We start from the raw sequence: 22,200 nt of genomic DNA, 5'->3' as shown, positions 1-22,200 counted from the left end.
GGAAGTGAGTGTCAGAACCCCGCATTGGAATTCCTTAAAGGATAGCGTTTCCAGACTTCCAGTTGTCGTCAAAACATAGCATGGGGTTTCTTAGGGCCCCATAACGTTACAGTAACGCGAGGCTGCCTGTTCCTCGGTCAATCATGCTTCCCTGCTTGGCTCCCATCAGCGCTGTCCCTCCTGTCCCGCTCAGCCATTAGCTGGTGTGCCATGTGGCAAGTCCTTCCACGGGGTCCCCAGAGCACGGGGCACCCAGGCCGGGTCGGGGGGCTGCATCTGTGAGGTTGAACGGCCAGCCGGGCCCCACAGAGAGCCTCCTCCCGGTGGGTGCAGACAGACAAGAAACAAGGGGACAGAGGAATGACTTGCACAGATGTGTGAGGACAGGGTGACAAGGTGGAAGGCCACCCAGGGTAGGAAGGGGGACGTGTTCGATCAGGCGGCCGCAGGTGCTCACCTCCAGGAAGCGAGGCTGGGGCCGTGTTGTCTGAAGGGTAGGAAGACGCAGGAGGGTTTCAGCTCTTACCCGATGAAATGAACGTTCTCAGGGTGAGTGGCCGTGGAAGTCTGGCCAGGACGTGCTTTTCACGGCCCCAGCACGTGTGGTGACTCCCAGGGCTGCGCTCAGAGCTGTGACGGCAACCTGAGCTGGGGACACAGTCAGATCCCAAGAGCAGAGACAGGATCCACACAGGCCCTGCAGAGCGCCACACGTGGTGAAGACCACGGCCCTGTGTATGCCGAGCTCCCGCCTGGGGGTGTAGGGTGTAGAGGGTCTGGTCCCGTGGTGCCTCTGTGCGTCTCACACCAGAGGCCTAGGATGCCAGGGAAGGCAGGTGCTTGGCCTGGTCACACGCCCGGCCTGTGCCCCTGCATGCCTGTCCCGGGCCAAGCCGCACGTGGCAGGCAGGCCCTTCTCACCGCAGTGTCTTGGTGCTGCTGCGTGAGCTCCTCCCGGCAAGTGTGTAATTGTGAGTGTGGTGGGCGTGGCTCAGTGCTGAGCCGGCTCTGGGAAACTGGGTGTGATTCACGACGGTGGACATCGGTGCTCAGCCGAAGCAAAGCCAGCAGGGGCACATGGTGCCAAGCCGGTTGCTGGGACCATGGTAGATGAGTAGGTTTGTCCCGCGGTTCCTGTGCAGCCATCGGGAAGAGCTGCCATCTGGTTGGACCGAGCTCACGGAACGATGTGCGACCTTGCCCCGGGGGGGGCCCCCATTGGCAGGGCCCACACGTACTTGGCTTCCCCCTCGCCAGGCCGACATTGCTGACGGAAGAAAACCCTCCTGTGGGGACCATCCTCCCCTGGGCATTTTCTGATGGGTGGGTGCCCCGGGAGACCCCGGGTCTTAGGGGAGCGTCAAGGGCCAGCACGAGGTGAAGAAGGCTCGTGCGCAGATGTGCAGCCCCCCACCCTCTGCATCCTCCTGCATGAGGCCAGCCTGGCCTGGAGTTTGAGGAGACCATCGTGGGTTGATTGGGAGCCCCGAAGTGACCTTGGGCTGCACTGTGGGCCACACTGGATGTGAGCACAGGCCCTCGCTGTTGCATCCAGGTGGAGTCTCAGAGACCGCAGCACCCACCACGGAGGAGCGCATGGGGCCAGCACGGCTGAGGGCACTGACGGTTCTGCCTTTCGTCTCACGCTCGCTCTGAGTTGGGTGGCAGGGGACACCCGCCTCCCGAGGACCGGGCTGTGTGATCCAAGTGTGAACACGAGGAGACTCCACAGTGTTCCTCTCATATGGGCCGCGCTCCCCCGGGGGGTCATCGGTCAGGATGGGTGAGAGCAGACCGTAAGCACCGGAATAGCCCCACGGTGCCTGGGCTTCACGTGCCCAGCTTTGGGGACTGGCTGCCCTGTCCTTACTCGGGAATGCTGGAAGTCACAGCCTCTCTGTCTGGAGTATTCCATCAAAGGGAAAAGGAAGCAGTGACTCACACACCTGCTCCAGAAGCTTCTGCCCAAAAGTGGGCCCTTCATCTCCACTCACAGGGCGCTGGCTAGACTGGCCATGGGCTAGGGACCGAGTCCCCTACGGCCCCGGGCAATGAGAAGCACAGTGTTTCGTGCTGCTGTGGGCCTAGCACCTGCCCTGGATGGAGAGCGCAGTGGGCAGCCACCAGGCAACACCCCTGCTCCCCGGGATCCGATGCCCCAGCAGAGCCCCGTGTCTGCTGTGGCACCGAGTCCTTTTTAGCGGCACTTTCTCACCGTTCTCTTAGTCAGGCCGAGCCGTGGGGCCCCTGGCAGGTGGGACATGGGACACTTCCCGCCTTACACTGAATCACAGGGTGTTTCCCACCCGGGATGCAGCAGGTCATGCCTTCAGGGAGGCGATCCTGCAGTGTGACTGCCACGGACAGGGACAGAGAGGTCAGGGCGGGGGGGCTTGTGCTCCTGTGTTTCACGTTGGAACCCTAAAAATGCCTGGCCCTTTGCCAGCTTGTGTGTTAGGACTCTTTTTGTTGTAAATAACCACAAAGCTGACCTAAACCAGTGCGAGCCAAAAGGAACTTACTTATCGACAGGATGAGGAACTGGTAGGCCCAGCTCCCGGAGCAGCTGGACTTGGGGGCTCCAACTGCGTCCCTCGGAAGCAGTCCCCCCATCTGGTGGCTTCCCCTCTATGAGCGCTCTGATGGGACCAACTCTCCTCCTGGTGGCAATGTGGCTGCAGCATCACCGAGCATCACAGCCTCCCACATGGCAGCCAGGGAAAGGGAGACCCACCTCCTCCATGCCTCCCTTTAGTTCCCTGTGATGGGACCTTCTCATCGCATGCAGCAACACCATTGCCACCAAACCATCCTCAGGGGTGGGAGTGGCCGCCCCCAGGGATGGCCCAGCGTGGCAGGGGTCAGGCTGGTCATGGGCACCGAGGGCGGGAGGGGGCAGATCCCAACACGAAACCCCAAGGTGGACGGCAACGAGGGGACAGGCATGCCGGGGAACGCCAGGACCGTGTGCTTGTTCACACTGCCTCGTGTCGTGGGCAGGTCAGGAGAGTGCCGTCGGAAGCCGCACGGTGATTGGGGACTACATCCGGCCCCTCCCGCTCCCTGGTGACAAGCCAGAGCCTTTGTCCGTCAAGCCTGCCTTTCTGTCACGATCCGCCAGCCCAAGATGCAGATTTGAATCAGACGTGAGTTCTGGCCGGCGTGCGTGCAGCTGGTGGGAACATGAAGGTCCTCCTGCCTTTCTCCCTCCTCCTCCTCCTCCATCCCACAACTTCCCATGTGCAGTCTTTACCGACTCTCAGGTCACCGCCTCCAGGCAGTCTTCCTTCATGTCTCAGCCTCGGAGCCCCAGGCACCCTCTGACAGTTGAACTCTATGCACAGTGTCCGTCTCTGTCCTGGGGCTGAGCCCCCGTGAGCAGACGACACGGTCACTGCCCATCTCTGTGTCTTCACAGACATGCGCCAAGGCCCAGCACACTTGCCCTGTCTGCCCGGCGAGTTCCACGCCGTGGGTCAGGGAAGGGCCCACCTCAGGCCCCCTCGTGGGGTGGGGAGATGCGTTTCTATAAACATCTCCCGTGTGACTGGGGGGCCCACACTGAGGGAGCTGCCTCGTCTCAGGGCTGGTGTCCCACAGGAGGGCTGCTGTCTGGGGCAGGAAGCCCGGCAGGGCCGGAGGGGGTCCCCGTGTGCTCCTGGCACGAAGTGTTAACCAGAACACCGTCTGCGTCTCTGACAGATGGACAATGCACGGAATCCCAGCACCTCCAAGCAGAGATACTCGGGGAAGGTCCACTTGTGTGTCGCCCGCTACAGGTAAGTGCCAAACTCCGCTCTGCTCCTGAGCGTCCGTGGGTGCGGGGGTGGGGGAGGCGAGGAGGCCGTGGGTCTAGGAGCGCTGCCCCGGCGCCCTCGCCCACAGGCACCCACTCTACCAGCCCGGCTTGGGCGGACGAGGAAGGTCTGTTGTCCATTCTGATGCGAAGAGTGTTTCCCTGGACCTCCGCAGCTACGAGGGAGCCCCGAGGGGTGCGCTCTCTCTGGGGCCCGGAGACAGGAAGTGCGACATTAGGGACTCCCGAGGCCTTGCTCGCTGGGCGCTGGGCGCTCTCGCAGCTTCCGGTGGCCCTGGGCATCCCTTGGTGACGTGCGCCTCCTGCGGGCTCTGCCTGTCTTCACGTGGCCGGCGCCCTGTGTGGCCCTGCTTCCTCTCAGTCTCGGTAAGGATGCTGGTCACCGGATCGGGGCCCACCTGACTCCAGTGTGACCCCATCTTCACGTCATCACATCTGCCAAGATCCCGGACCTGGGGGCTGGGACGTGAGCACAGGTTTTGGGGGCACAGTTTAGCCCTGGCAGGCGGCAGGCTGAAACTCGGGGGATGCTCTGGTGCAGCCACGGGTCCCTGGCCTCCTGGGGCCCTCGCTCTGTGCGGGCGTGGTTCCCGGACTCGTCTGTCATGGGGGGCCTGCCGTGTCCACGGTCAGCGAGAACGCACGCGCCACGGGGTCCGCACGACTCAAGGATGGGTGCAGAGCCGCCAGGTCCCCACCAGCTCTCGACCTGCTTCTACCGAAAGCATGCCGGACTCCGGATTCTGCCGTTGGCGCCGACACTTACGAGTTAGATGCTAACAAGCAGCACGAAACATTCGTCTCTGCCATTCTTCACGCTTGGCCCTGACCCGGGCTCTCGTCCTCGACACCCCGAGTCTGCCTGCGGCCCAAAGACACCACCCCCAGCAGAGCCTCCAGCCTCCGGCCCGCGGGACTGACCTGGGTTTTAGCCACGCAGAGCACCTTCCACACTCTTTTGTTTTCTCCAGCGAGAGCCATTTCTGACAGCTATTATGCTGATGAGCAGATTATTTTCTGATTAGCAATCCATTCATTTTGCCAATGAAAACACACTTCTGCTGCTCAGATAACAGAAACATTTGATGTAGCTCCCTGGGGCCACAGCTTCTCTGTTAGGAAGCCTGTTGGTCCAACCTAGGAATGGAATTATTTGGCACCCCGCTCCGAATGCTGGCTGCACCGCACACATCCCGCACACTGTCCGCAGAGACCCTAACCCCAGCACTGGGAGGAGCCACAGGGCCCCAGGACAGCAGGGCCTGCTCTGCATCACAGAGAAGGTGGGGGCACCCCCTGAAGGGAAAGGCAGAAGTTTCGGGGGTTTCCCGGGGCCCGAACACCAACATTATTCAGGCAGGCCCCTGGGAAGAGGTTTCCCCAAACTGAAAACAGGAGAAGCCCCGATCTTGATGCCACTTCCCAGGGCGGCTGGTGCCCTCACCTCACGCCGACCGCGCGTGCGTCCCCACAGCTCCTGCCTGCTCCTCGGACCCCCGCCCAGAGCCCCCAGTCCTCTGTTTAGATGGAAGTCGCTCACGTGGGACACAAGTCACCGTGTAAAATGTACCGTGTCCCCGATGCTTGCCCCCCTGTCAGCAGCGCCTCGCCCCGCAGCTGGGCCCACCCCCACTGCCTGCCCTGGGAGCCCCCGGGCTCTCTGCAGCCACAGATCTCGTGTTGTCGACGGTGCCTTGCACGTGGATGCCACGGCAGCACGGGGCCTTCCCTCTTTCTGTCTGCGGATTAGGGTGCACAGGGTGCTTTACCCTCACGACTTCAACAAGACACCCCAAACTGACCCTGACCCTCCCTTCTCCCCATGCCAGCCCCGGCCTGTGGGCCTGGCTCAGTGCGTGTGTCCCTCTCCACTCATGCTGACCTGCAAAGCCTTCAGCCCCAGCCCCTCACTTTGTGTGTCCAGGCAAAGCCCAGTTTCCTCCCCTCCCGCTCTGCTCGCTGATCCAGCACCCTCCCCTCCCCTCCTCTCCCCTCCCCTCCTCTCCCCTCCTCCCGTCCCCCTCCTGCTCCCCCTCCTCCGCCAGCCCCTATGCACAGGGCACCCTGAGGGTCTCTGCAAATTGCAGACCCGCTCAGGTCACACCCTACCTTCCCACTCCTGAAACCTCCCTGCTCTGGAGATCAGATCCACAGCGAATGATGGGGACCTGCCCATCCCCGTCCCTCGACACTCCTGCGTTCACCTCGCACCGGGCTGGCTCTCAGCAACCTGCCCCAGGGCCTTTGGTCCCCTTCCCAAACTGTCTCCCCACTTCCTCCAGCCCTGGGCTTTCACAGTAAGCACAGGTCTGGGTTTGCTCCTGGTGCAGAGGGCCCCGGGCCATTACTGACTTCTGAAACCCCTCGGGTGGTTGCACAGCATTCCTGGGCCCTGGGACATAGATAGGGAACCGCAGACCGACTCCGTGCCATGAAATCCACATAGGACGGGGGCTGGGGGGGCCCGGACTCTGGTTCCACACCCCCCAACTTAGGGAGCTGGTGACTTTGGGCGGGCGCCGTACCTCGCCCTGTGATTAGCTCTGCTTTCCTCGCCGAGCACCTCCAACGCGTCCCTGGCGGTGTCGGTGAGCCTCCCAGGGCTGATGTGTGTGTGAACCATCACGGTGTCGTGTTTATACGTTTACAGGACGTGGCTGTCGTCTGCGACTACCGGGAATGCCGTTTTACTTTTCTTATCGGGGCCTCTTCTGTTATTTAAAATTTTAAAGAACCAAAGTTGGAAAATCCGACTTTGGTTCTTTAAAACCAAAGTTTTAAATGTTCCAGTTTGTTCCTGGCAAACTGGGCATGACCATAAAATACATTCCTCCCAGTATTCTGGGGACCTGGGAGCAAGGGCGCCTTCATACCCTGCGGGGGAGGGGAGGGCACGTGGTGCTCCATGCTTGTGCAGGACTTTCTGGCTGTGGTCACCCGGACGTTAAAAATATCCGAGCCTTTGAGCAAACCGATTTGCTTCCTTGGGACTTCCCTTTGGGAAGAACACGTGGCAGTGTGCCAAACAGTGTGTGGGCGGATATCACCGCCATGGTGATCCCGTTCACCAAAGATTAGAAGCGACATCGACCCCCAGCGTTGGGACACTGGTTAACGGAACGGGTTGGTCTGTTCAGTGACATAGTCCTCACCCATTAACAAGGACGCAAGGGAGTGTTTCCTGCGGCAAGGGAGGGTCACGCCCTTCTGGAAACTGAAAAACAAGCACATCACTCAAAAGCCGAGGGACTATGGCTCTCTTTCTGCTAAATGACACGTACAAGAGGGTTGCAGGGTGAGCTGTTGTTTCCGCTTACGGATCTGAGCACGTGTCACTGCCGGAGACGCGGCAGGTGTCCTCGGGCACGCAGACCCCCAAGCGCGCCCTCTCCTTCCGGGGCGGTGTGGGGGCGGGGGAGCGGGGTGCCCCCTCGGCCTCCGCGCAGACCACCCGTTCCAGGCTGTCCTTCCTTCCTCCAGCTACAACCCCTTCGACGGGCCCAATGAGAACCCCGAGGCCGAGCTGCCCCTCACGGCAGGGAAGTACCTCTACGTTTACGGGGACATGGACGAGGACGGCTTCTATGAAGGTCAGTTGGGGTGCGGCCCGGTGGGCGTGCTGGGGCCGGGCCACCCACCTTGCTCGTCTGCGAGGGGCCCCGACAGCGGGGCCGGCTCCTACGGCCCTCTATGGGCCTGTACGGATGGAAGGGTCTTGATCTCTTCCCATGGTCGCCCTTGAGCAGGATGAGTTCTTGAGAAGCCAGCATGTTTCTCTGTTGTGGCCCCGTGGAGCTTTCTCGGGGCTGAGAGATGCTCTCACGCCAGTGTTTGCTGGACCCGAGGTCTGGTGGACATCAGCTACACCATGGGCAGGCCACCCCAGAAACTCCACGACAGGCAACAACAGAGCCTGAGCTCACAGCACACTCACTGATTTTCAGACCGGTGTAGAAACATGTGCCCACGGCGGCCACCAGAAAACCCCGGCTCACAGTCTCTGGAATATTCACACCGGGCATTATTTCCACATTGGCTTTCTGGAGGCCTGCTCACACGGGGCCGCAGAGCTCAGGGGTCCGCTGTCTGTGCGGCAGGGGGAAGCTTCCCTCCGGGTAGAATACAGAGCGTGCGTGCCCACTCCTGGGCCGGCTGAGGGGACTTGCGGTGCAGGGTGGCTGGGACAGGGCCTGCCGCACGCCGGGCTTGCTTATCCCCATCACAGTCGTCCTCACCCCTCCCCGTGTGCGAGCGCGCTGGGGGCGAGCCAGGTGGGCTCTCTCCAGACCCACGCCCTCCAGAGGACGGAGCACCACGAGCAGAGTCGGCGTCCCCTTTCATTCCGGGAGAATCCAGGGCCCATTAAATGGTCACATGCCGTCCCCGGGATCCATCCCACGTCCCCCGAGATGGGACCTCCGGCATCAGCACCCCCAGACTCCTGCCAGGTGCTGGGGGGATTCCCTGTCCTGCTGGTGCCAGAAGATTGTCTGGGCTGTGTCATCTTGGAGGTTCTTCCAAAGCCATCTCGGTTTTTCCGGCCCCTGCTGCTAGTAGGCTTTGAGCCCAGCTATAAAGAGAACAGTTCACAAAATAAGAACAGGTTCTCCCTGCGGCTGCCCGTCGCCACAAGAGCTAATCCGATGACATTTTCTGACACTGGACCTACACGTGGTCTGGCATCACGCAGATGGTCTCTCTGTCACCACAGGTGGTACGCTGGGGACCTCATTAGAACGGATGCAGTGCTTTGCAAGGGGGGAAGGTCACCTTTTAGTTCCTGTTCATAGGATCACCCTGGCAAAGATAATAGGAGGATGGTTTTTTTGTTTTGTTTTGGGTTTTTTTTGTTTTTTGTTTTTTGTTTTTTTTACCTCCAAAGCTCTCATGCCATGCATGTTTGTTGGTCTGTCTGAGACATTTACTGCGTCAGCGTCAACACTGTGGTGTCAGCTCAGGATAAGCATGAAGGCGGAGGCCATCCTGCCTCATGGACTTGGGGGTAGCAGGTGGCAGGGAGCAGGGTCCTGAGGAGGGGACATTGGGGCAGACTCCTGTAAAGACCTATGGAATCCACTGTGGTCCTCTTGCTCAACCGGATGGCCCCACTGAGGAGCCGCACAGATGAGGGGGCGGGACCTTGGGGGCCCTGATGGGGACGGTCAGGTGATCTCACTGCCCTTGTGCCAACAGGTGAGCTTCTGGACGGGCAGAGGGGTCTGGTGCCCTCCAACTTTGTGGATTTTGTCCAGGACAATGAGTCGCGCCTGGCCAGCACGCTGGGGACCGAACAGGACCAGAATCTCATCAACCACGCCAGCATCGGCTTGGAGGGGGAGAACATTCTGGACCTCCATGCGCCCACTCACATAGACGCCGGCGTCACGGACAACGGTGCGGGGACGCTGGGCGTGAACATCGACGAGATCGGAGAAGACATCGTGCCTTACCCTAGAAAAATCACCCTCATCAAGCAACTCGCCCGAAGTGTCATTGTGGCCTGGGAGCCCCCGGCCGTGCCGCCGGGCTGGGGGACCGTGAGCAGCTACAACGTGCTGGTGGACCAGGAGACCCGCGTGAGCCTCATGCTGGGGAGCAGAACCAAGGCTCTCATCGAGAAGCTCAACACGGCGGCCTGTACCTACCGCATCTCTGTGCAATGCATCACCAGCAGGGGCAGCTCGGACGAACTCCAGTGCACGCTGCTGGTGGGCAAGGACGTGGTGGTGGCCCCGTCCCACCTCAGGGTGGACAACATCACCCAGATCTCCGCCCAGCTCTCCTGGCTGCCCACCAACAGCAACTACAGCCACGTCATCTTCCTCAACGAGGAGGAGCTCGATGTGGTCAAGGCTGCCAGGTACAAGTACCAGTTCCTCAACCTCAGGCCCAACATGGCGTACAAGGTGAAGGTCTTGGCCAAGCCCCACCAGATGCCGTGGCAGCTGCCCCTGGAGCAACGGGAGAAGAAGGAGGCCTTTGTGGAGTTCTCCACGCTGCCTGCAGGTGAGGCCCGTCCTCCCATGGGGACCCCAAGGGAGAGGGGAGGGCGGCGGCGCGGGAGCGGGCAGGGAGGACGGCATCCAGGCAGCACTGTTCTGGAAGGAGACGCAGCAATGTGTGTGTGTGAGGGAGAGAGAGAGACGGGGGGAGTTATGTGGATTTTGTAGAGGGACCATGTGTTTGAAGATGCGGCTTCTCACCGTGGTGTCGGCAAGAGGCCAGCCTAGAAAAGACAGGAGGCGGTGAGGCCTCCCTCGGGGGCACCAGAGGACTTTCGCCCCGTGGGGTCCCTCCCACAGGTGTGCTCATGGAGCGGGACAGCAAGCCAAGTGCCTGCCCTCCTGCAAAACCGTTCTCTCTCTCATCTGAGATCACACACGTGGCTGAATTTATGGAGAAGGTGTTGTGAGATTCTGTTGTCGATGCTCTTCTGGGTTCTGGGCGTATCTGCTACGGAAAATCGTAGGAAATCGTAAAGAGCAGATCAGGTGCACAAGCCTGCCAGGTCTGCTCGTTTCCGGGTTGCCCGTGCTGCATGGGGCAGTCCGCCCTCCAGAAATTTCCGTGGTGCTGGTCTTCGCTGTGGCGCCCCCACTGAGCAGGCTCGCCATGCCAGGTGGGGACTCAGGCACCCGGGGGAAGAGCAGCCTTCTCAGAGCACAGGAGGTAATGTTTGTAAGGATATTTGGGGCATAATTCGTTTCCTCTAGAGCCTCTCTTCGTCCTGGGTCACTCACGAGATCCCCTGGAAATGCCTGTCTCAGCATCCTCTTTGTTGGACTTAGCCCAGTGATTAAGGAATCCGGCCGCGCCCAACCTCACTGGTCAGTGGGTTTTACAAACAAGTCATTTCTTGTCCGGGAGCACTTGCTCCGCTGCCTCAAGTCTCCCACTGCACACGGGACGGGCTTCTTGGTTCGTGGTGGGTTTGCTTCTATTTCATTGTGTTCTCCAGCATTGGCAAAACCCACCATCAACTAGAGTCTGACCTACACAGCATCGAAGTCCTGGGCACGTGGGGCAGATGCTACCTTAAGGAGGGGGGGATGTCTGAGGAGGAAGGGGACTGTAAAGGGCCAGCGCACTTGTTTCCCGTGACACTTTGATTTCCTGACTGGCCACGGCGCCAACCGGGAATACTGGGAAAATGAAAACACCTCTTTGCCTTGATGCTTACTGTGCAGTCACATGGTCCGTGCTGGGGGTGCGGGGGTCAAGAAACCAGCAACACCAGGCACCGGGCTGGGGGCGGGGCTCGGGGGAGGTGAGGAACACAGGCGCTGGGGCCACCGGGAGGGGCTTCTAGAGAAGCTCACAGTGAGACGGAGAGGATGGGTCCAGATGTGAGCCCAGGGTGCGTCCCACAGGGGAGCTCCCCGTCCCTGACATGCTGGCCCTTGCCTGACCCCCAAACGCAGCACAAAGCCGCTCCTCATGGTCCCGGGGGCTGGAAGTCGGAGTCTGGGGCGCCGCAGAGTCAGATCTGGAGAGGACCCGCGTCCTGGTTCATGGGCGGCATCTTCTCCCGTGTCTTCACAGGGGCGAGGAGACAAGGCACCCGTGGGGCTTCCTTTGTAAGGGCTGTGAGGGCCCTCTGAGAGCCCCGCGGGCATGACATCAGCTCCTCCCGGAGGCTTTGCTTCCTGACACCATCACCAAGGGGTTAGGGTCTCAGCATGAATTCTGGGGTGGGGGGGACACAGTGGACAATGTTCTGACGGTGGTGAGGGCAGTGTGGGGGAAAAGGGGTATGACTTCTACTGAGCAGCCCCACATGACGGGCGGAAGAGCCATCCATGCCGCCAGCATCTCCGGGCCCACGCGGGGACTGGGCTGGGGCTGGCGGTACAGCGGGTCTAGGTCTTCCTTCACCCATACAACCCTGTCCCTCAGCTGCGATTTCACTTTATGTGGAAGCGAGTGCTGAGGAAAATCCCAGAGTGGTTTCAGCTCTGGCACATTGTCCTTAAGACGAATGAGGCCTGGTAGCAGAATCAGCTTCCCTTGTTGGGGCTGATCAAAGTGCCCGAGCCAGGTGATCAGGGGAACACGGGGGGCCCTGAAAGAGTTCACGGGGCTCCTGAACTCTTACATCAGCTCCAGGATGCAAAGCTAGCCCTCAGAAAACTGGTCTGGATAGAGTGATGCACATCAGTACCAGTGATGCTGGTACCAAGCATTCCAGAGTTACCCCTCTTTGAGAAGCCACACCTCCCCCCAACAGGGAGAGAGATCTGTGGGTCCTCAGCAAGCCGATACTAGAAACAGGACATCACGGGTGGGGTCACAAGGTCACAGAGCTCGTCCCAGGGACAGATGTCAGCAGAGGGATGGGTGGTGTGTGTGCTCTAGGGGGACACAGGCCGTGTGACTTGTAGGGGGCAGGGAATGTAGTATTTTCAGTGGGAGCCACTGTGGTACCTCAGTTCTAGGTGTGGGGTTGTTGAAAGCTGGGTTCAGAGGTTTATTTCAGATCAGAATTGAAGATGATCTTTAGCGTTTGCAACACTGCACACACCATCTTCTGAAAAAGACTCTCAAAAGGGCTTAGACAAACAAGGCGTGTCATTTCCAACTGGCAGCCTCAGGATCCTGTGGTCCCTGCAGAGGCCAGCCCTGCCCAGTGGAGGTGGCCAGACTTCTTCCCTTTAGCCTGGGCTAAGCATCGCCCTGTACATCTCCCACCCTCCCAGTGCCAGGTGTACCGGGTGCTTGAGTGAGGAGAGACGGGCTGTCATTTCTCCGGAGCTATACTGTCCCCCTGCCTGCTGGGGCTGGCTTGATATTTTTGGCCCCCAAGATTCAAGGCAGACCACGACCAGAAGCCTGTGTATAGAGTGCCCAGTGGCTGCAGGAAAGGTAAGCCACTTCCCAGATGGGGCACGAAAGACCTGTTAATAGAATTCTTCAAATCTTCATACCCGTACTGGGTTTTGTCTGCTTAGTCTTTCCAGCTATTGAGAATTGTCTATAGGTCTATTTTTTCTCTTTAGTTTTCTCTCTCTCTCTCTCTCTCTTTTTTTTTTTTTTTTTGCTTTATATATGGTGAAGCTCTGTTATTAGGTACATAACATTTAAATTGTTAGTTCTTCTGGATGAATTGACCCCTTTCTCATCATGAAATGCCCCTCTTTGTCTCTGGTATTACTTCTCGTCTTGAGGTCTGCTTTGTCTGATATTGATACGACCACCAGCTTTCTCATGTGGAGTGCTTACATGTTATATCTTTTTCTAAACTTTCAAGTTCTTTGTATCTTTATTTTTAGTATGCCTCCTGTGAATAGTCTACAGTTGGGTCGTGGTGTTATAACAATATGACAATCTGTGCCTTTTAATTGGAATCTTTAGTTTCTTTACTTTTAGTACAATTACTGGTATAACTTGGTTTAAGTCTGCCATATGCTCTTTGTTTTTCATTTGTCTTGTTTTTCTCTTTATCTTTCCCTGCCTTTTTTGGGGGACAGGGGGAGGTACACTAAGTGTATTTTTCTATTCCATTTCCTCCTCTATTGACTTTTTTTGGCTATAACTCTTTGTGTTCTTGTTTTAGAGATTGCCATAGGAAGTAACACATGCATATTTAACTTATTAAAACTTAGCTTACAGGGGTGTCTGGGTGGCCCTGTGGCCCTTTGGCTCAGGTCATGATCCCAGGCTCTTGGGATTGAGCCCTGTGTAGGGCCCCCTGCTCAGCAGGGACATTGCTTCTCCCTCCCCTTCCACTCGTGCTCACTCTCACTATCTCTGTCACTATCTTTGCCTCTCAAATAACTGAAATTCTTTAAAAACGAGCTTACATTAATAACATAATGTATTTACAAGGAAAGAATAGTACCAGGTATAATTCCATTTATGTTTCTTCATTTTTACTATTGTGTTTATATATTTTACTTCTACATATGTTGTAAACCCCTCAATACATTATTATTTTGCTTCAATCGCCTTTGAAGAATTTGACAAAAACTGCCTTTTATATTTCCCAATATATCTACAATTTCCACCAGTTTGTATCCCTTTTTGTAGGTATATATTTCCAGCTGGTATGATTTCCTTTCAGCTCTGAAGAACCTCCTTTAGCTTCTCTCTCAGTATTCTTTTGGTCATCTTAAAAAATAAAATCTCATCATTTCACTTTTATTTAAAACTATCTTTTCTCTGGGGTCACCTGGCTGGCTCAGTTGGAAGAGTGTGCAACTCTTGAGCTTTGGGTCATGGGTTTGAGTCCCATGTTGACTGTAGATATTACTTAAATAAATAAAACTTAAAAAAATATATTTTTTCCTCTGTATATAGAATTCTAGACTTTTTAAAATTGCAGATCTATAGAAATATCATTCCTTTTCTCTTGGCTTTTCCTATTTGTGTAAGGAGTCAGCTCTCTTTCCTGTTGTCCCCTTCATTCTCTGGTCCTTTCAAGATTGTTCTCTTTGTCTTTGATGGTTAGTAATTTGACTCTAATGTGCCTACGCTTACTTTTACTTCTACTTATCTTTTCTGAAATTTATTGATATTCCTGGATCTAAGGGTGGTAGTGGTGGTAGTTTATCTTCAAATTTCAGACTTTATATCTCCACAGATTTTTTTTCTACTTTATCTTTTTCCCTTCTGAGGAGCTGATTATAGCTAAGTCAGATTGCTTGCTTTTGTCATACAGATTTATGAACTCCTATTTATTTTTTAAAATCATTTTCTCTTTATGTTTCAGTCAGGATAATTTATATTATTCTGTCTTCAAGTTTATCTCTTCTTTCTTTTGCAGTGTTCAATCTGCTATAAAGAACATTAAATGGAAAAAAAAGAACATTGAATGAAATTTTTCTTTTGGTCATTGTAGTTTTCAATTCTAGGATGTTCACTTGGTTTTTTTTAAGATTTACTTATCTCTCTTGGGATTCCCATCTCTTTATCTACCACATTTATCTTTGCTTATACATTCTTTTACTTACTTTTAATAAGTATTTTAAAGTCTTTGCTAATTCCAACAGCTGGGTCATCTGTGGGCCTGCTTCCACCAACTGTTTTTGCTCTTGATTATGTATCATATTTTCTCATTTCTTTCCACATCCAGCGACTTCCGTTATGTACTGGACATTGTAGATTGTGCCCTGGAGAGGCTCTGGATTCTGTTCTCTTCCCCAGTAACAGCTGTAACAACACCTCTACAGAGTGTTGAAGTTTATTCTAACACTTATATTACTTGTGACATATCTAAATCCTGTAGATGCTTCTTTCAGTGAGTATATTTCATTTTTGCCTTTAGAATGTGGCCCTTAGCCCTGAGGTATGATCCCAATTTCTGTGATATGGACCTTCTGTGTCTCCAACAGCAAGCTCAAGCTTCTCTAACCTAGAAGGACTTGAACTCCAAATTCTTCCTCGTAGCACTAGGCAGCTGCCAGAATCAGTACTGAATGCTACAGATTTCCGGCTGTTTACTTTCCTTTACGTTGTTTGTGTTCCTGCCGGCCCGCACAGGCATGATTTAGGGGTCACCAAATAGTTTGAGGGGAATGGGCTTGCAGAGGTTACGGATCCTCTTGCCTTGGATCATCACTCTCGGAGACCACTCTCCTCAATTTCTACCATGTCCACCGTCACTGAACACCTTCTTCTAACTGCACAATCCAGCAAGACCACCACTTCCTGCTTGGACTCCTTCTCTCGTACAAGTGAGCCGGGCAGTATTCTAAGGGAGAATAAAGAGGAACTTGGTTAAGTGTAGGGTTTGCTATTGTGTTTCCCTCCTTTCAAGGTACAGGTCATATGCTGTCCACTTTCTCTCTACCCTGTAGCATAGGTTGAATCACACAGGGCATACTCACGGGAGGCCTTATGAAGTGGTTCAAGGTGCTGATTTCCACCATGAGGCATGGCTCCTTTTCCCGTTGCTGGGTGTTATTCGTCAGCAAAGGAGAGCGGCCTGGCTCTGACAAGAGCCACTGATTGCTTTCATGTTATGATGCTACCAGGTCAGGAGGGCAGTGTTGGGGAGATATGGGGAAGTGGTGCCCCACAGTGTCTCTGAGAGCCCTGGCAGTGATATAGCTGAGCGGCTGAGGGCCTCCATGATCTTTCCCACGCTCTGCGGGGCGAGTCCACCATGGTGACCGATCACAGGGAAGGGAGATGGACAGCACTCGGGTTGATGCAGTAAGTGCTTAGGAAAGAACAGTCCCCCTCAGAGACAGAGACCAGACTCATCATCACGAAATCCCCTGAGTCTGATCAGACCCACCCAGCTACCAATGGCCATCAGAACAAGTGACCCTGACCAAAAGGATTGTGCCCTCCAGACACAAGGGGCACAATCCTCTGATGTAGAGGGTGGAGATTTCAATATCTTTTATGGGAGGGTGAGGAGCCCAATCCCTTTGGAGTCAAGTAGAAACAATAGCAGTGAGCATGTAGGTGGCACATACTCTGAGCCCATGCACTGTTACAAGCACCGTGCCCACACATCAGTTCCATTTAATCTCGCGGCTTAATGGAGTTGGCTGTATTGATGACTTACTGTATGTTGGAAGCCGTGATGTCTCTGGAGCTGGCTTGTGATTGGCTCTGATACAGATTTCCCTGATGGGCCGCTCTCTTCCGGTGGTGATTTGGGGATCCAGGTATGTCCATCTCCTGGTTTCACCATTTCTACTCTGTGGCTCCTGGGGTTGCCCCCAGGGATCACCTCCTTCCCAGACAACCAGAGGGAGAAGGACCTTGCAAGTTCACCTGGGGAGCCTTCGGTGGGCTCGCCTGGGCATGGCACCCGTCGCTTCTGCCCGTGTTCCACCAGGAGTCGGCCACAGGGCCACGTCTTACTGAAACAGAAGTCTGGAAACCTAGCACAGCTGTCTGAGCTGGAGTAGAATAATAATCGTGATGATGTTTTAGTTCCTAGCCGTTGTTGCCAACAGGCACTGTATTACGTCTGTTTTAAGATAAACTAATTAAATAAAAGACCATCGTCCAAGGTCCCATGTTAGTAACTGGCAGATCAAGTAACAGGACTTGAACCTGGGCAGGGAGGCTCTAGGGTCCACTTTCTTATCTCCATCCTATTTTGCCTCTGGCTTGTTTGCATCTTAGCATGATACAACTGGCCGTCTTGGTTGTAAGGCCAAGACCTTGTATCCTGCCGTAGCCAAATCAGGGCTGAGTGGGGGAGTGGCTGGGGGAATAGGGAAGGACAGGACACTGGCTCTTTGAGTCAGACTCTGAACGCACCTTTCTTTGGCAATATGTCACCTGTAAATCAACAATCCTGGTAGATTTTCACTTCCGAGCCAGGCTGTGCAGACGTCTTGAAGCACTTTATCGCAGCGTGTTATTACGAGTGGATTCGTCTCTGCCTTTGCACATGGTCTACAGGGAAGTGTGGGTGTGAGCCTGCTTTCAGCACCTTGAACCTTAACTTCCTCACGTGCAGAGTGGGGGCATGCTGGAACCCCAGGCCCGCGTGAGGATCCCAGGATGGAAAGGACACAGTGAGGAGAAGTGCGTGGCATGCAGAGAATCCTCGGGGGACAGCCCCCCTCACCCCCGGAAGTGCAAACTTTGGGGGAGCTACTGCAAGGTCGTGCGGTCTGTGGGCCTTGGAGACTTCCCCCCGGCAGTTAGAAATACGTTCCTTTCCCAGTGAAATGTCACATTCAAAAGGAGGATGTGGAGAAGTGTGTACAGACATGGAGGAAAGGGTGGCAGGCAGCACGGGCCATTCTGCTGTCCCTGGGAGCCTCCAGCGTGACCGGGGCCATGGCCATGGCCTTGGCATGGCTTGGACTGGCCACTCACGACACAGCACATTCAGACTGGCCACGGCACGACAGTCGCTCGGCTCTGTCCCCTCCCACAGGGTGGGAAGATGGGTGACATGTGGTCCACACCTATCTTCTCTCAAGTCCACGAGCAGAGGGAGGGAGGGAGGGGAGAGAGCGCTTTCCTCGGCCCAAGGCTGGGCTCTCCTTGAGGTGTCCTGAGCCAGCCCCATGGCCCTGGGTAATCTCGTCTACGCTGGCAGACTGGGAACAGGGCGCAGGTGGTCCCAGAGGGTGGACGGACGCCCAGGTGAGTCACGGGGCTGCGGTGCACGCTAGGGGCTGCTGCCCTCCGGCTGCCCTGCCCTACCCTCCCGTGTGGAGGTGTGGCGTGCCCTCTCGCATTCCGTCCTGGAGACTTGAGCCAGAGCGCTTTCCAGGTGAGAGCAGTGAGCTTCTCGGCCACTCCCCTGCCCGAGGGCCGTGCCCTGACAGCGCGGTCTTCTGTGCCCACAGGCCCTCCGGCGCCCCCACAAGATGTCACCGTCCATGCTGGGGCCACCCCCGCTACCATCCAGGTCTCCTGGAAGCCACCTGCCCTGACGACCTCTGGACTGTCCAACGGGGCCAACGTGTCTGGCTACGGCGTGTATGCAAAAGGGCAGAGGGTGAGTTCCGGTTGGGGGGTCGCGTGGGGACTGCCGGGGACTGAACCGCACCTGCTCCTGGAGGGTTGAGCACGAGGTGGGGGCGCGTCCCTCTCTCCCCCAGCAAGATCCACCAGTACGTCCTGAACAGCACCTGCAGCGCCCCCCCAGGCCCTCACGAATGGCCCTCTTCTCTCCTGCGGCTCCTCCTCCCCAGAATTCTCTCTGCCCGGCTCCCATGGCCGCAGCCTGACCTTCCGTGGGCAGTGCCTGTGCTTCTCCCCTCAGTGCTGATGACTCACCCCTCAGCCCCGCAAAATCAGGCCTTCCCCAGTGATGACGGGCTCAGAAACTCCACCAGCTATTGCTGGAAAGTTGATACTACCAGCCAGAGGGGCGGGGGCACATCTGCACATCCACGCACAGCCGGCCTGGCTCCCAGAGTGCCTGTGTCCTTAATGGCCGCCGTAGGGACCCTGTATGGGCCCCAGCCTTGTCCTGGCACATGGTATACACACGGGCTTGAGGAAGCTTCTGTCCATCTCCCACCCCCAGCCTGTTCCTCCAGAGGACCCAGGGCTGACGCGTCAGATGCAGATGCCTCTCTGAGCTCCTCCTGCCTGGTCCTCCAGAACGCCACCGTCAGGGGCGTTGTCCCTTCGCTCCCCCTCCTCCCCCAGGGCTCTCCTGTGCTCCCCCCATGGGGAAGCCCGCAGGCAGTCTATGCTCTTGCAGAAGTGTGTCCTCTCTGACAGCAGGAAGCCCATCTTGGCCTCTGCCTGCCTGGCCCCCTCTCCCCTCATCCAACTGGCAGTTTTACCTGGTTTCTGATGCCTCTGAGGCCCCCGCACCTACGTCTGGATTGGACCTGGACATGGAATGAAAGGCTTGGCCCCCGTTGGGGCCCAAGAACCTCCACCAACTGCGGGGGGGTGGGATCTGTGGCAGTCTCCAGCCCGCGACCCTCTCGGAGGCTTTCCATGTCGGGCATGGGGTGGAGCTGGGCATGGATCGGGCCGCAGCGCCTGGGCACGGGTGGCCGTCTGGGGGCTGGCCCCCATCTGGCAAGGTGCAGGGAGAGAGGCTGCGGGCAGGTGGGCTGACTGTGATGGGCATTCTTTGTGCACAGGTGGCTGAGGTCATCTCCCCCGTGGCGGACAGCATAGCTGTGGAGATCATGCGGTTGCGGAGCCTGGAAGCCAAGGGCGTGACCGTGCGGACCCTCTCTGCCCAGGGCGAGTCCATGGACTCTGCCCCTGCTGCCATTCCCCCCGACCTCCTGGTGCCTCCGACCCCCCACCCGAGAACTGCTCCCACACCGAAGCCCTTAGCAAGTGCCGGAGCCCCTGATACCAAAGATGAACACCTGGGTCCCCACGTCGCCATGGACGGGGCCTGGGAGCAGGGTGGGGTCCCGGCCCCGGCCCACGGGCACATGCTGGAGCCGCCCAGCCTGCAGGGTTCAGGCCCGGGGAGGCGGTCCCCTTCGCCCAGCCGGATCCTCCCGCAGCCACAGGGCACCCCGGTTTCCACGTCTGTCGCCAAGGCCATGGCCCGGGAAGCTGCGCAGAGAGTGGCCGAGAGCAGCAGGGTAAGACCAGGCTTCTTGCTGGTTCCGACACCCCTCACCGTCCCCACCCTCCAGTCTGTGGAGGAGCAGCGCTGGCGCGCGGGGGCTGGCTGGCCTGGCGGGGGGATGTCACACGGCCTCCGCGTCCCCATGGGCCACTTTCTCAGCCAGATCCAGATAGAATCAAAATGTGTTTTCAGTACGTGAAATCCAGTGATTTTCTACCGGCCTGGCTTGGCTCGGACGCCAGGCCGTGAGAGCCCATGACCCAGGCTCTGGTCTGTAGTGAGGGTCTGAAAGGCGCCTTCTGCAGTGGGCTTGGGGACCTTCTTCCTGAACGAGGCTCACGTCCTCGTTCTGTGTGCTTCAGCGCCGCAGCTGTGTGTGCGAGCGCGTCTGTACGTTGTATGCACATGTGTACGTATATGTGTGTGTACGTGTGCACACACGTGTGCATGCATCTCTCCATTTGTGCTGTCCTACACACGTACAGGTGGACCTGCTTACCCACGCGTGCACATATAGACGGCCGTGTGCATATGCACACATCCTACGTGCGGAAGTGCACCTATAAAAATACACTCGCGTGCCTGCTACCCAGATCTGTTTGGGCCATGGGGCCGGAGCATTTGGGTTGTGGTGGGGCCGTCTTCCCCACGAGACTTAGGGTGAGACCTGGTGTAGGAAACACCTGGGAAGTGGTGCCCCATCCAGGCGCGGGAGAGCAGGGTCTGGAACTGGGCTGGATCGTGTACCCCTGCCCCCACCCCAGGACAAATCCCTGTCTCATTCTCGGGTGTGTTGGCTTACCGGGGCGCCCGGCATGTCTGCTGCGGCCTGCGGTCAGGGCTGCGGCCAAGGTCACAGCAATGGTCAGGGTCCTGCTTGGCTCCGCCCATCCAGTCGCAGGTTCCCTCCAGGACAGGGAGCCCCGGGGCGTCTGCTCTGAGATGTAGACATCCGTGCTGATGCCTGGGGGTCCCATGGTCGGTCAGCCTGGCCCTGGGCTGGGGACCAGGTCGGGGACCTCAGGAAGAGCGCAGAGCGTCAAAGTCAGAGCCGGGCACATGACCCAGGGCACATGCTGGACACACACAGGCCATGGGGGAGGGGGAGGGGGAGGGGGGATGGGAGAGGTAGTGGCAGCTGTCAGTCCTCCTGAAACACCGGAAACCCAGGCTGTGTGTGAGCTCCCCCAGGCGGTTCAGTGTGGGCTGTAAATACTTAAAAAACAATTCAACACTCACTGTGACCCTGGATGAGAAGAAGTGTTTCCAGTACACACCTTTATCGTGGGCCCTCCCCCGCTGTGCTCTCTTGAGGCAGAAGCCCGGCCCCAGATGGTGGTGCTTAATGCTTTTGGTGAAGCTCTGGGGGCAGGAAGGGCCTGGCGGTCGGGGGCGAGTGTCCCTCTGCATCTTGGGATGCAGCTGCACCTCCCGAAGCCCTAATACCCCCAGGCGGGGTTTCCAGAGCCGGCTGGAGCCAGGCCAGGGAACGCTGCCCCCATGCCAGCTCACCTTTTGGGAGGCAAGGAGAGAAAGCAAACCTCTGAATGTCGCTCTTCAAGAAAGCATTGATTGATCAGACCAATAGCCGGATAGAGAGAGAACTTTCCATTGGTATCCCTAGGTTTCCTCCAGCAAAGACGGGAAGTGGTTCTGGTAAGGGACAGGGGACAGTGCACTGAGGCCAAGGCTCGGCCACTGGACACAGGTCCCTGCCTGTGGTGGCTCCCAGTGGGCCCGGGGTGCTGGGTGAAGGAGAGGCCGAGCCTGGAAGACACGGGGACCTGGACGCCCCCTGCCGCTCACCAGCCCCTCCTGACCGCTCCTTTCCTTCTCCTTCCAAGTTAGAGAAAAGGAGCATCTTCCTGGAGAGGGGTGGTGGGCAGTACATGAACTCTGACGAGGAGGACAGCTATGAGTCCCCAGACATCAAGAGGAGAGGCGCGTCGGTGGATGACTTTCTGAAGGGCTCGGAGCTCGGCAAGCAGGTGAGTGTGAGAGTGGTGTCCCCGTGGGCCTGCCCTGGCCTCGGCCAGAGCTCCCGAGACTGACCTCCTCCAGGGGCAGTCCCAGAAGCCCATATGGGAGGCCCCCATCCTCCCCAACGCCCCTGTGCTGGCGTCTGGTCGCGGGGATAATCGGGTGGGTCAGGTGAACCTACAGGTGACCACCTGGTGGATTGAGGAGAAACCCGCCGTTGGTTCACCTGCTTTCCTTAATCAGACCAGGGTTGTGGAGCATCTGGTTTGTGCCAGGCATCACGGGGGGCCGGAAACATGAGGATCCACATCCTATGCCTACAGCACGAGCTGCTAGTGCTCCCTTCCCTGCCCAGGCCCCTACGGCAGCAGCTGTGTCCCGCCTACCTTGTGGCTCCATGCTCAGATCACATGCACCCTGAGGGAAG

The 22,200-nt window shown here is 57.2% G+C and overlaps 1 protein-coding gene across 12 annotated transcripts in view; it reads left to right on the top strand.

Annotated features, from left to right (window-relative positions):
* The window catches only part of RIMBP2 (RIMS binding protein 2), a 203,029-nt gene that overhangs the window by 158,192 nt on the left and 22,637 nt on the right, over positions 1-22,200 (top strand). For all 12 annotated transcript variants that reach the window (XM_082698197.1, XM_082698198.1, XM_082698199.1 and 9 more), the window contains 7 exons: positions 3,001-3,146; positions 3,703-3,779; positions 7,298-7,407; positions 9,011-9,823; positions 18,085-18,236; positions 19,345-19,806; positions 21,638-21,781. In XM_082698197.1, the coding sequence (XP_082554323.1) occupies positions 3,001-3,146; positions 3,703-3,779; positions 7,298-7,407; positions 9,011-9,823; positions 18,085-18,236; positions 19,345-19,806; positions 21,638-21,781 (1,904 nt within the window). The remainder of the gene's footprint in view (positions 1-3,000; positions 3,147-3,702; positions 3,780-7,297; positions 7,408-9,010; positions 9,824-18,084; positions 18,237-19,344; positions 19,807-21,637; positions 21,782-22,200) is intronic.

The sequence above is a fragment of the Mustela nivalis genome, assembly GCF_964662115.1.
Source record: "Mustela nivalis genome assembly, chromosome: 14".
NCBI classification, from domain to species: domain Eukaryota; kingdom Metazoa; phylum Chordata; class Mammalia; order Carnivora; family Mustelidae; genus Mustela; species Mustela nivalis.
The sequence above is the reverse complement of the archived record's forward strand: the minus strand, read 5'-3'. Positions and strand labels throughout refer to the sequence as shown.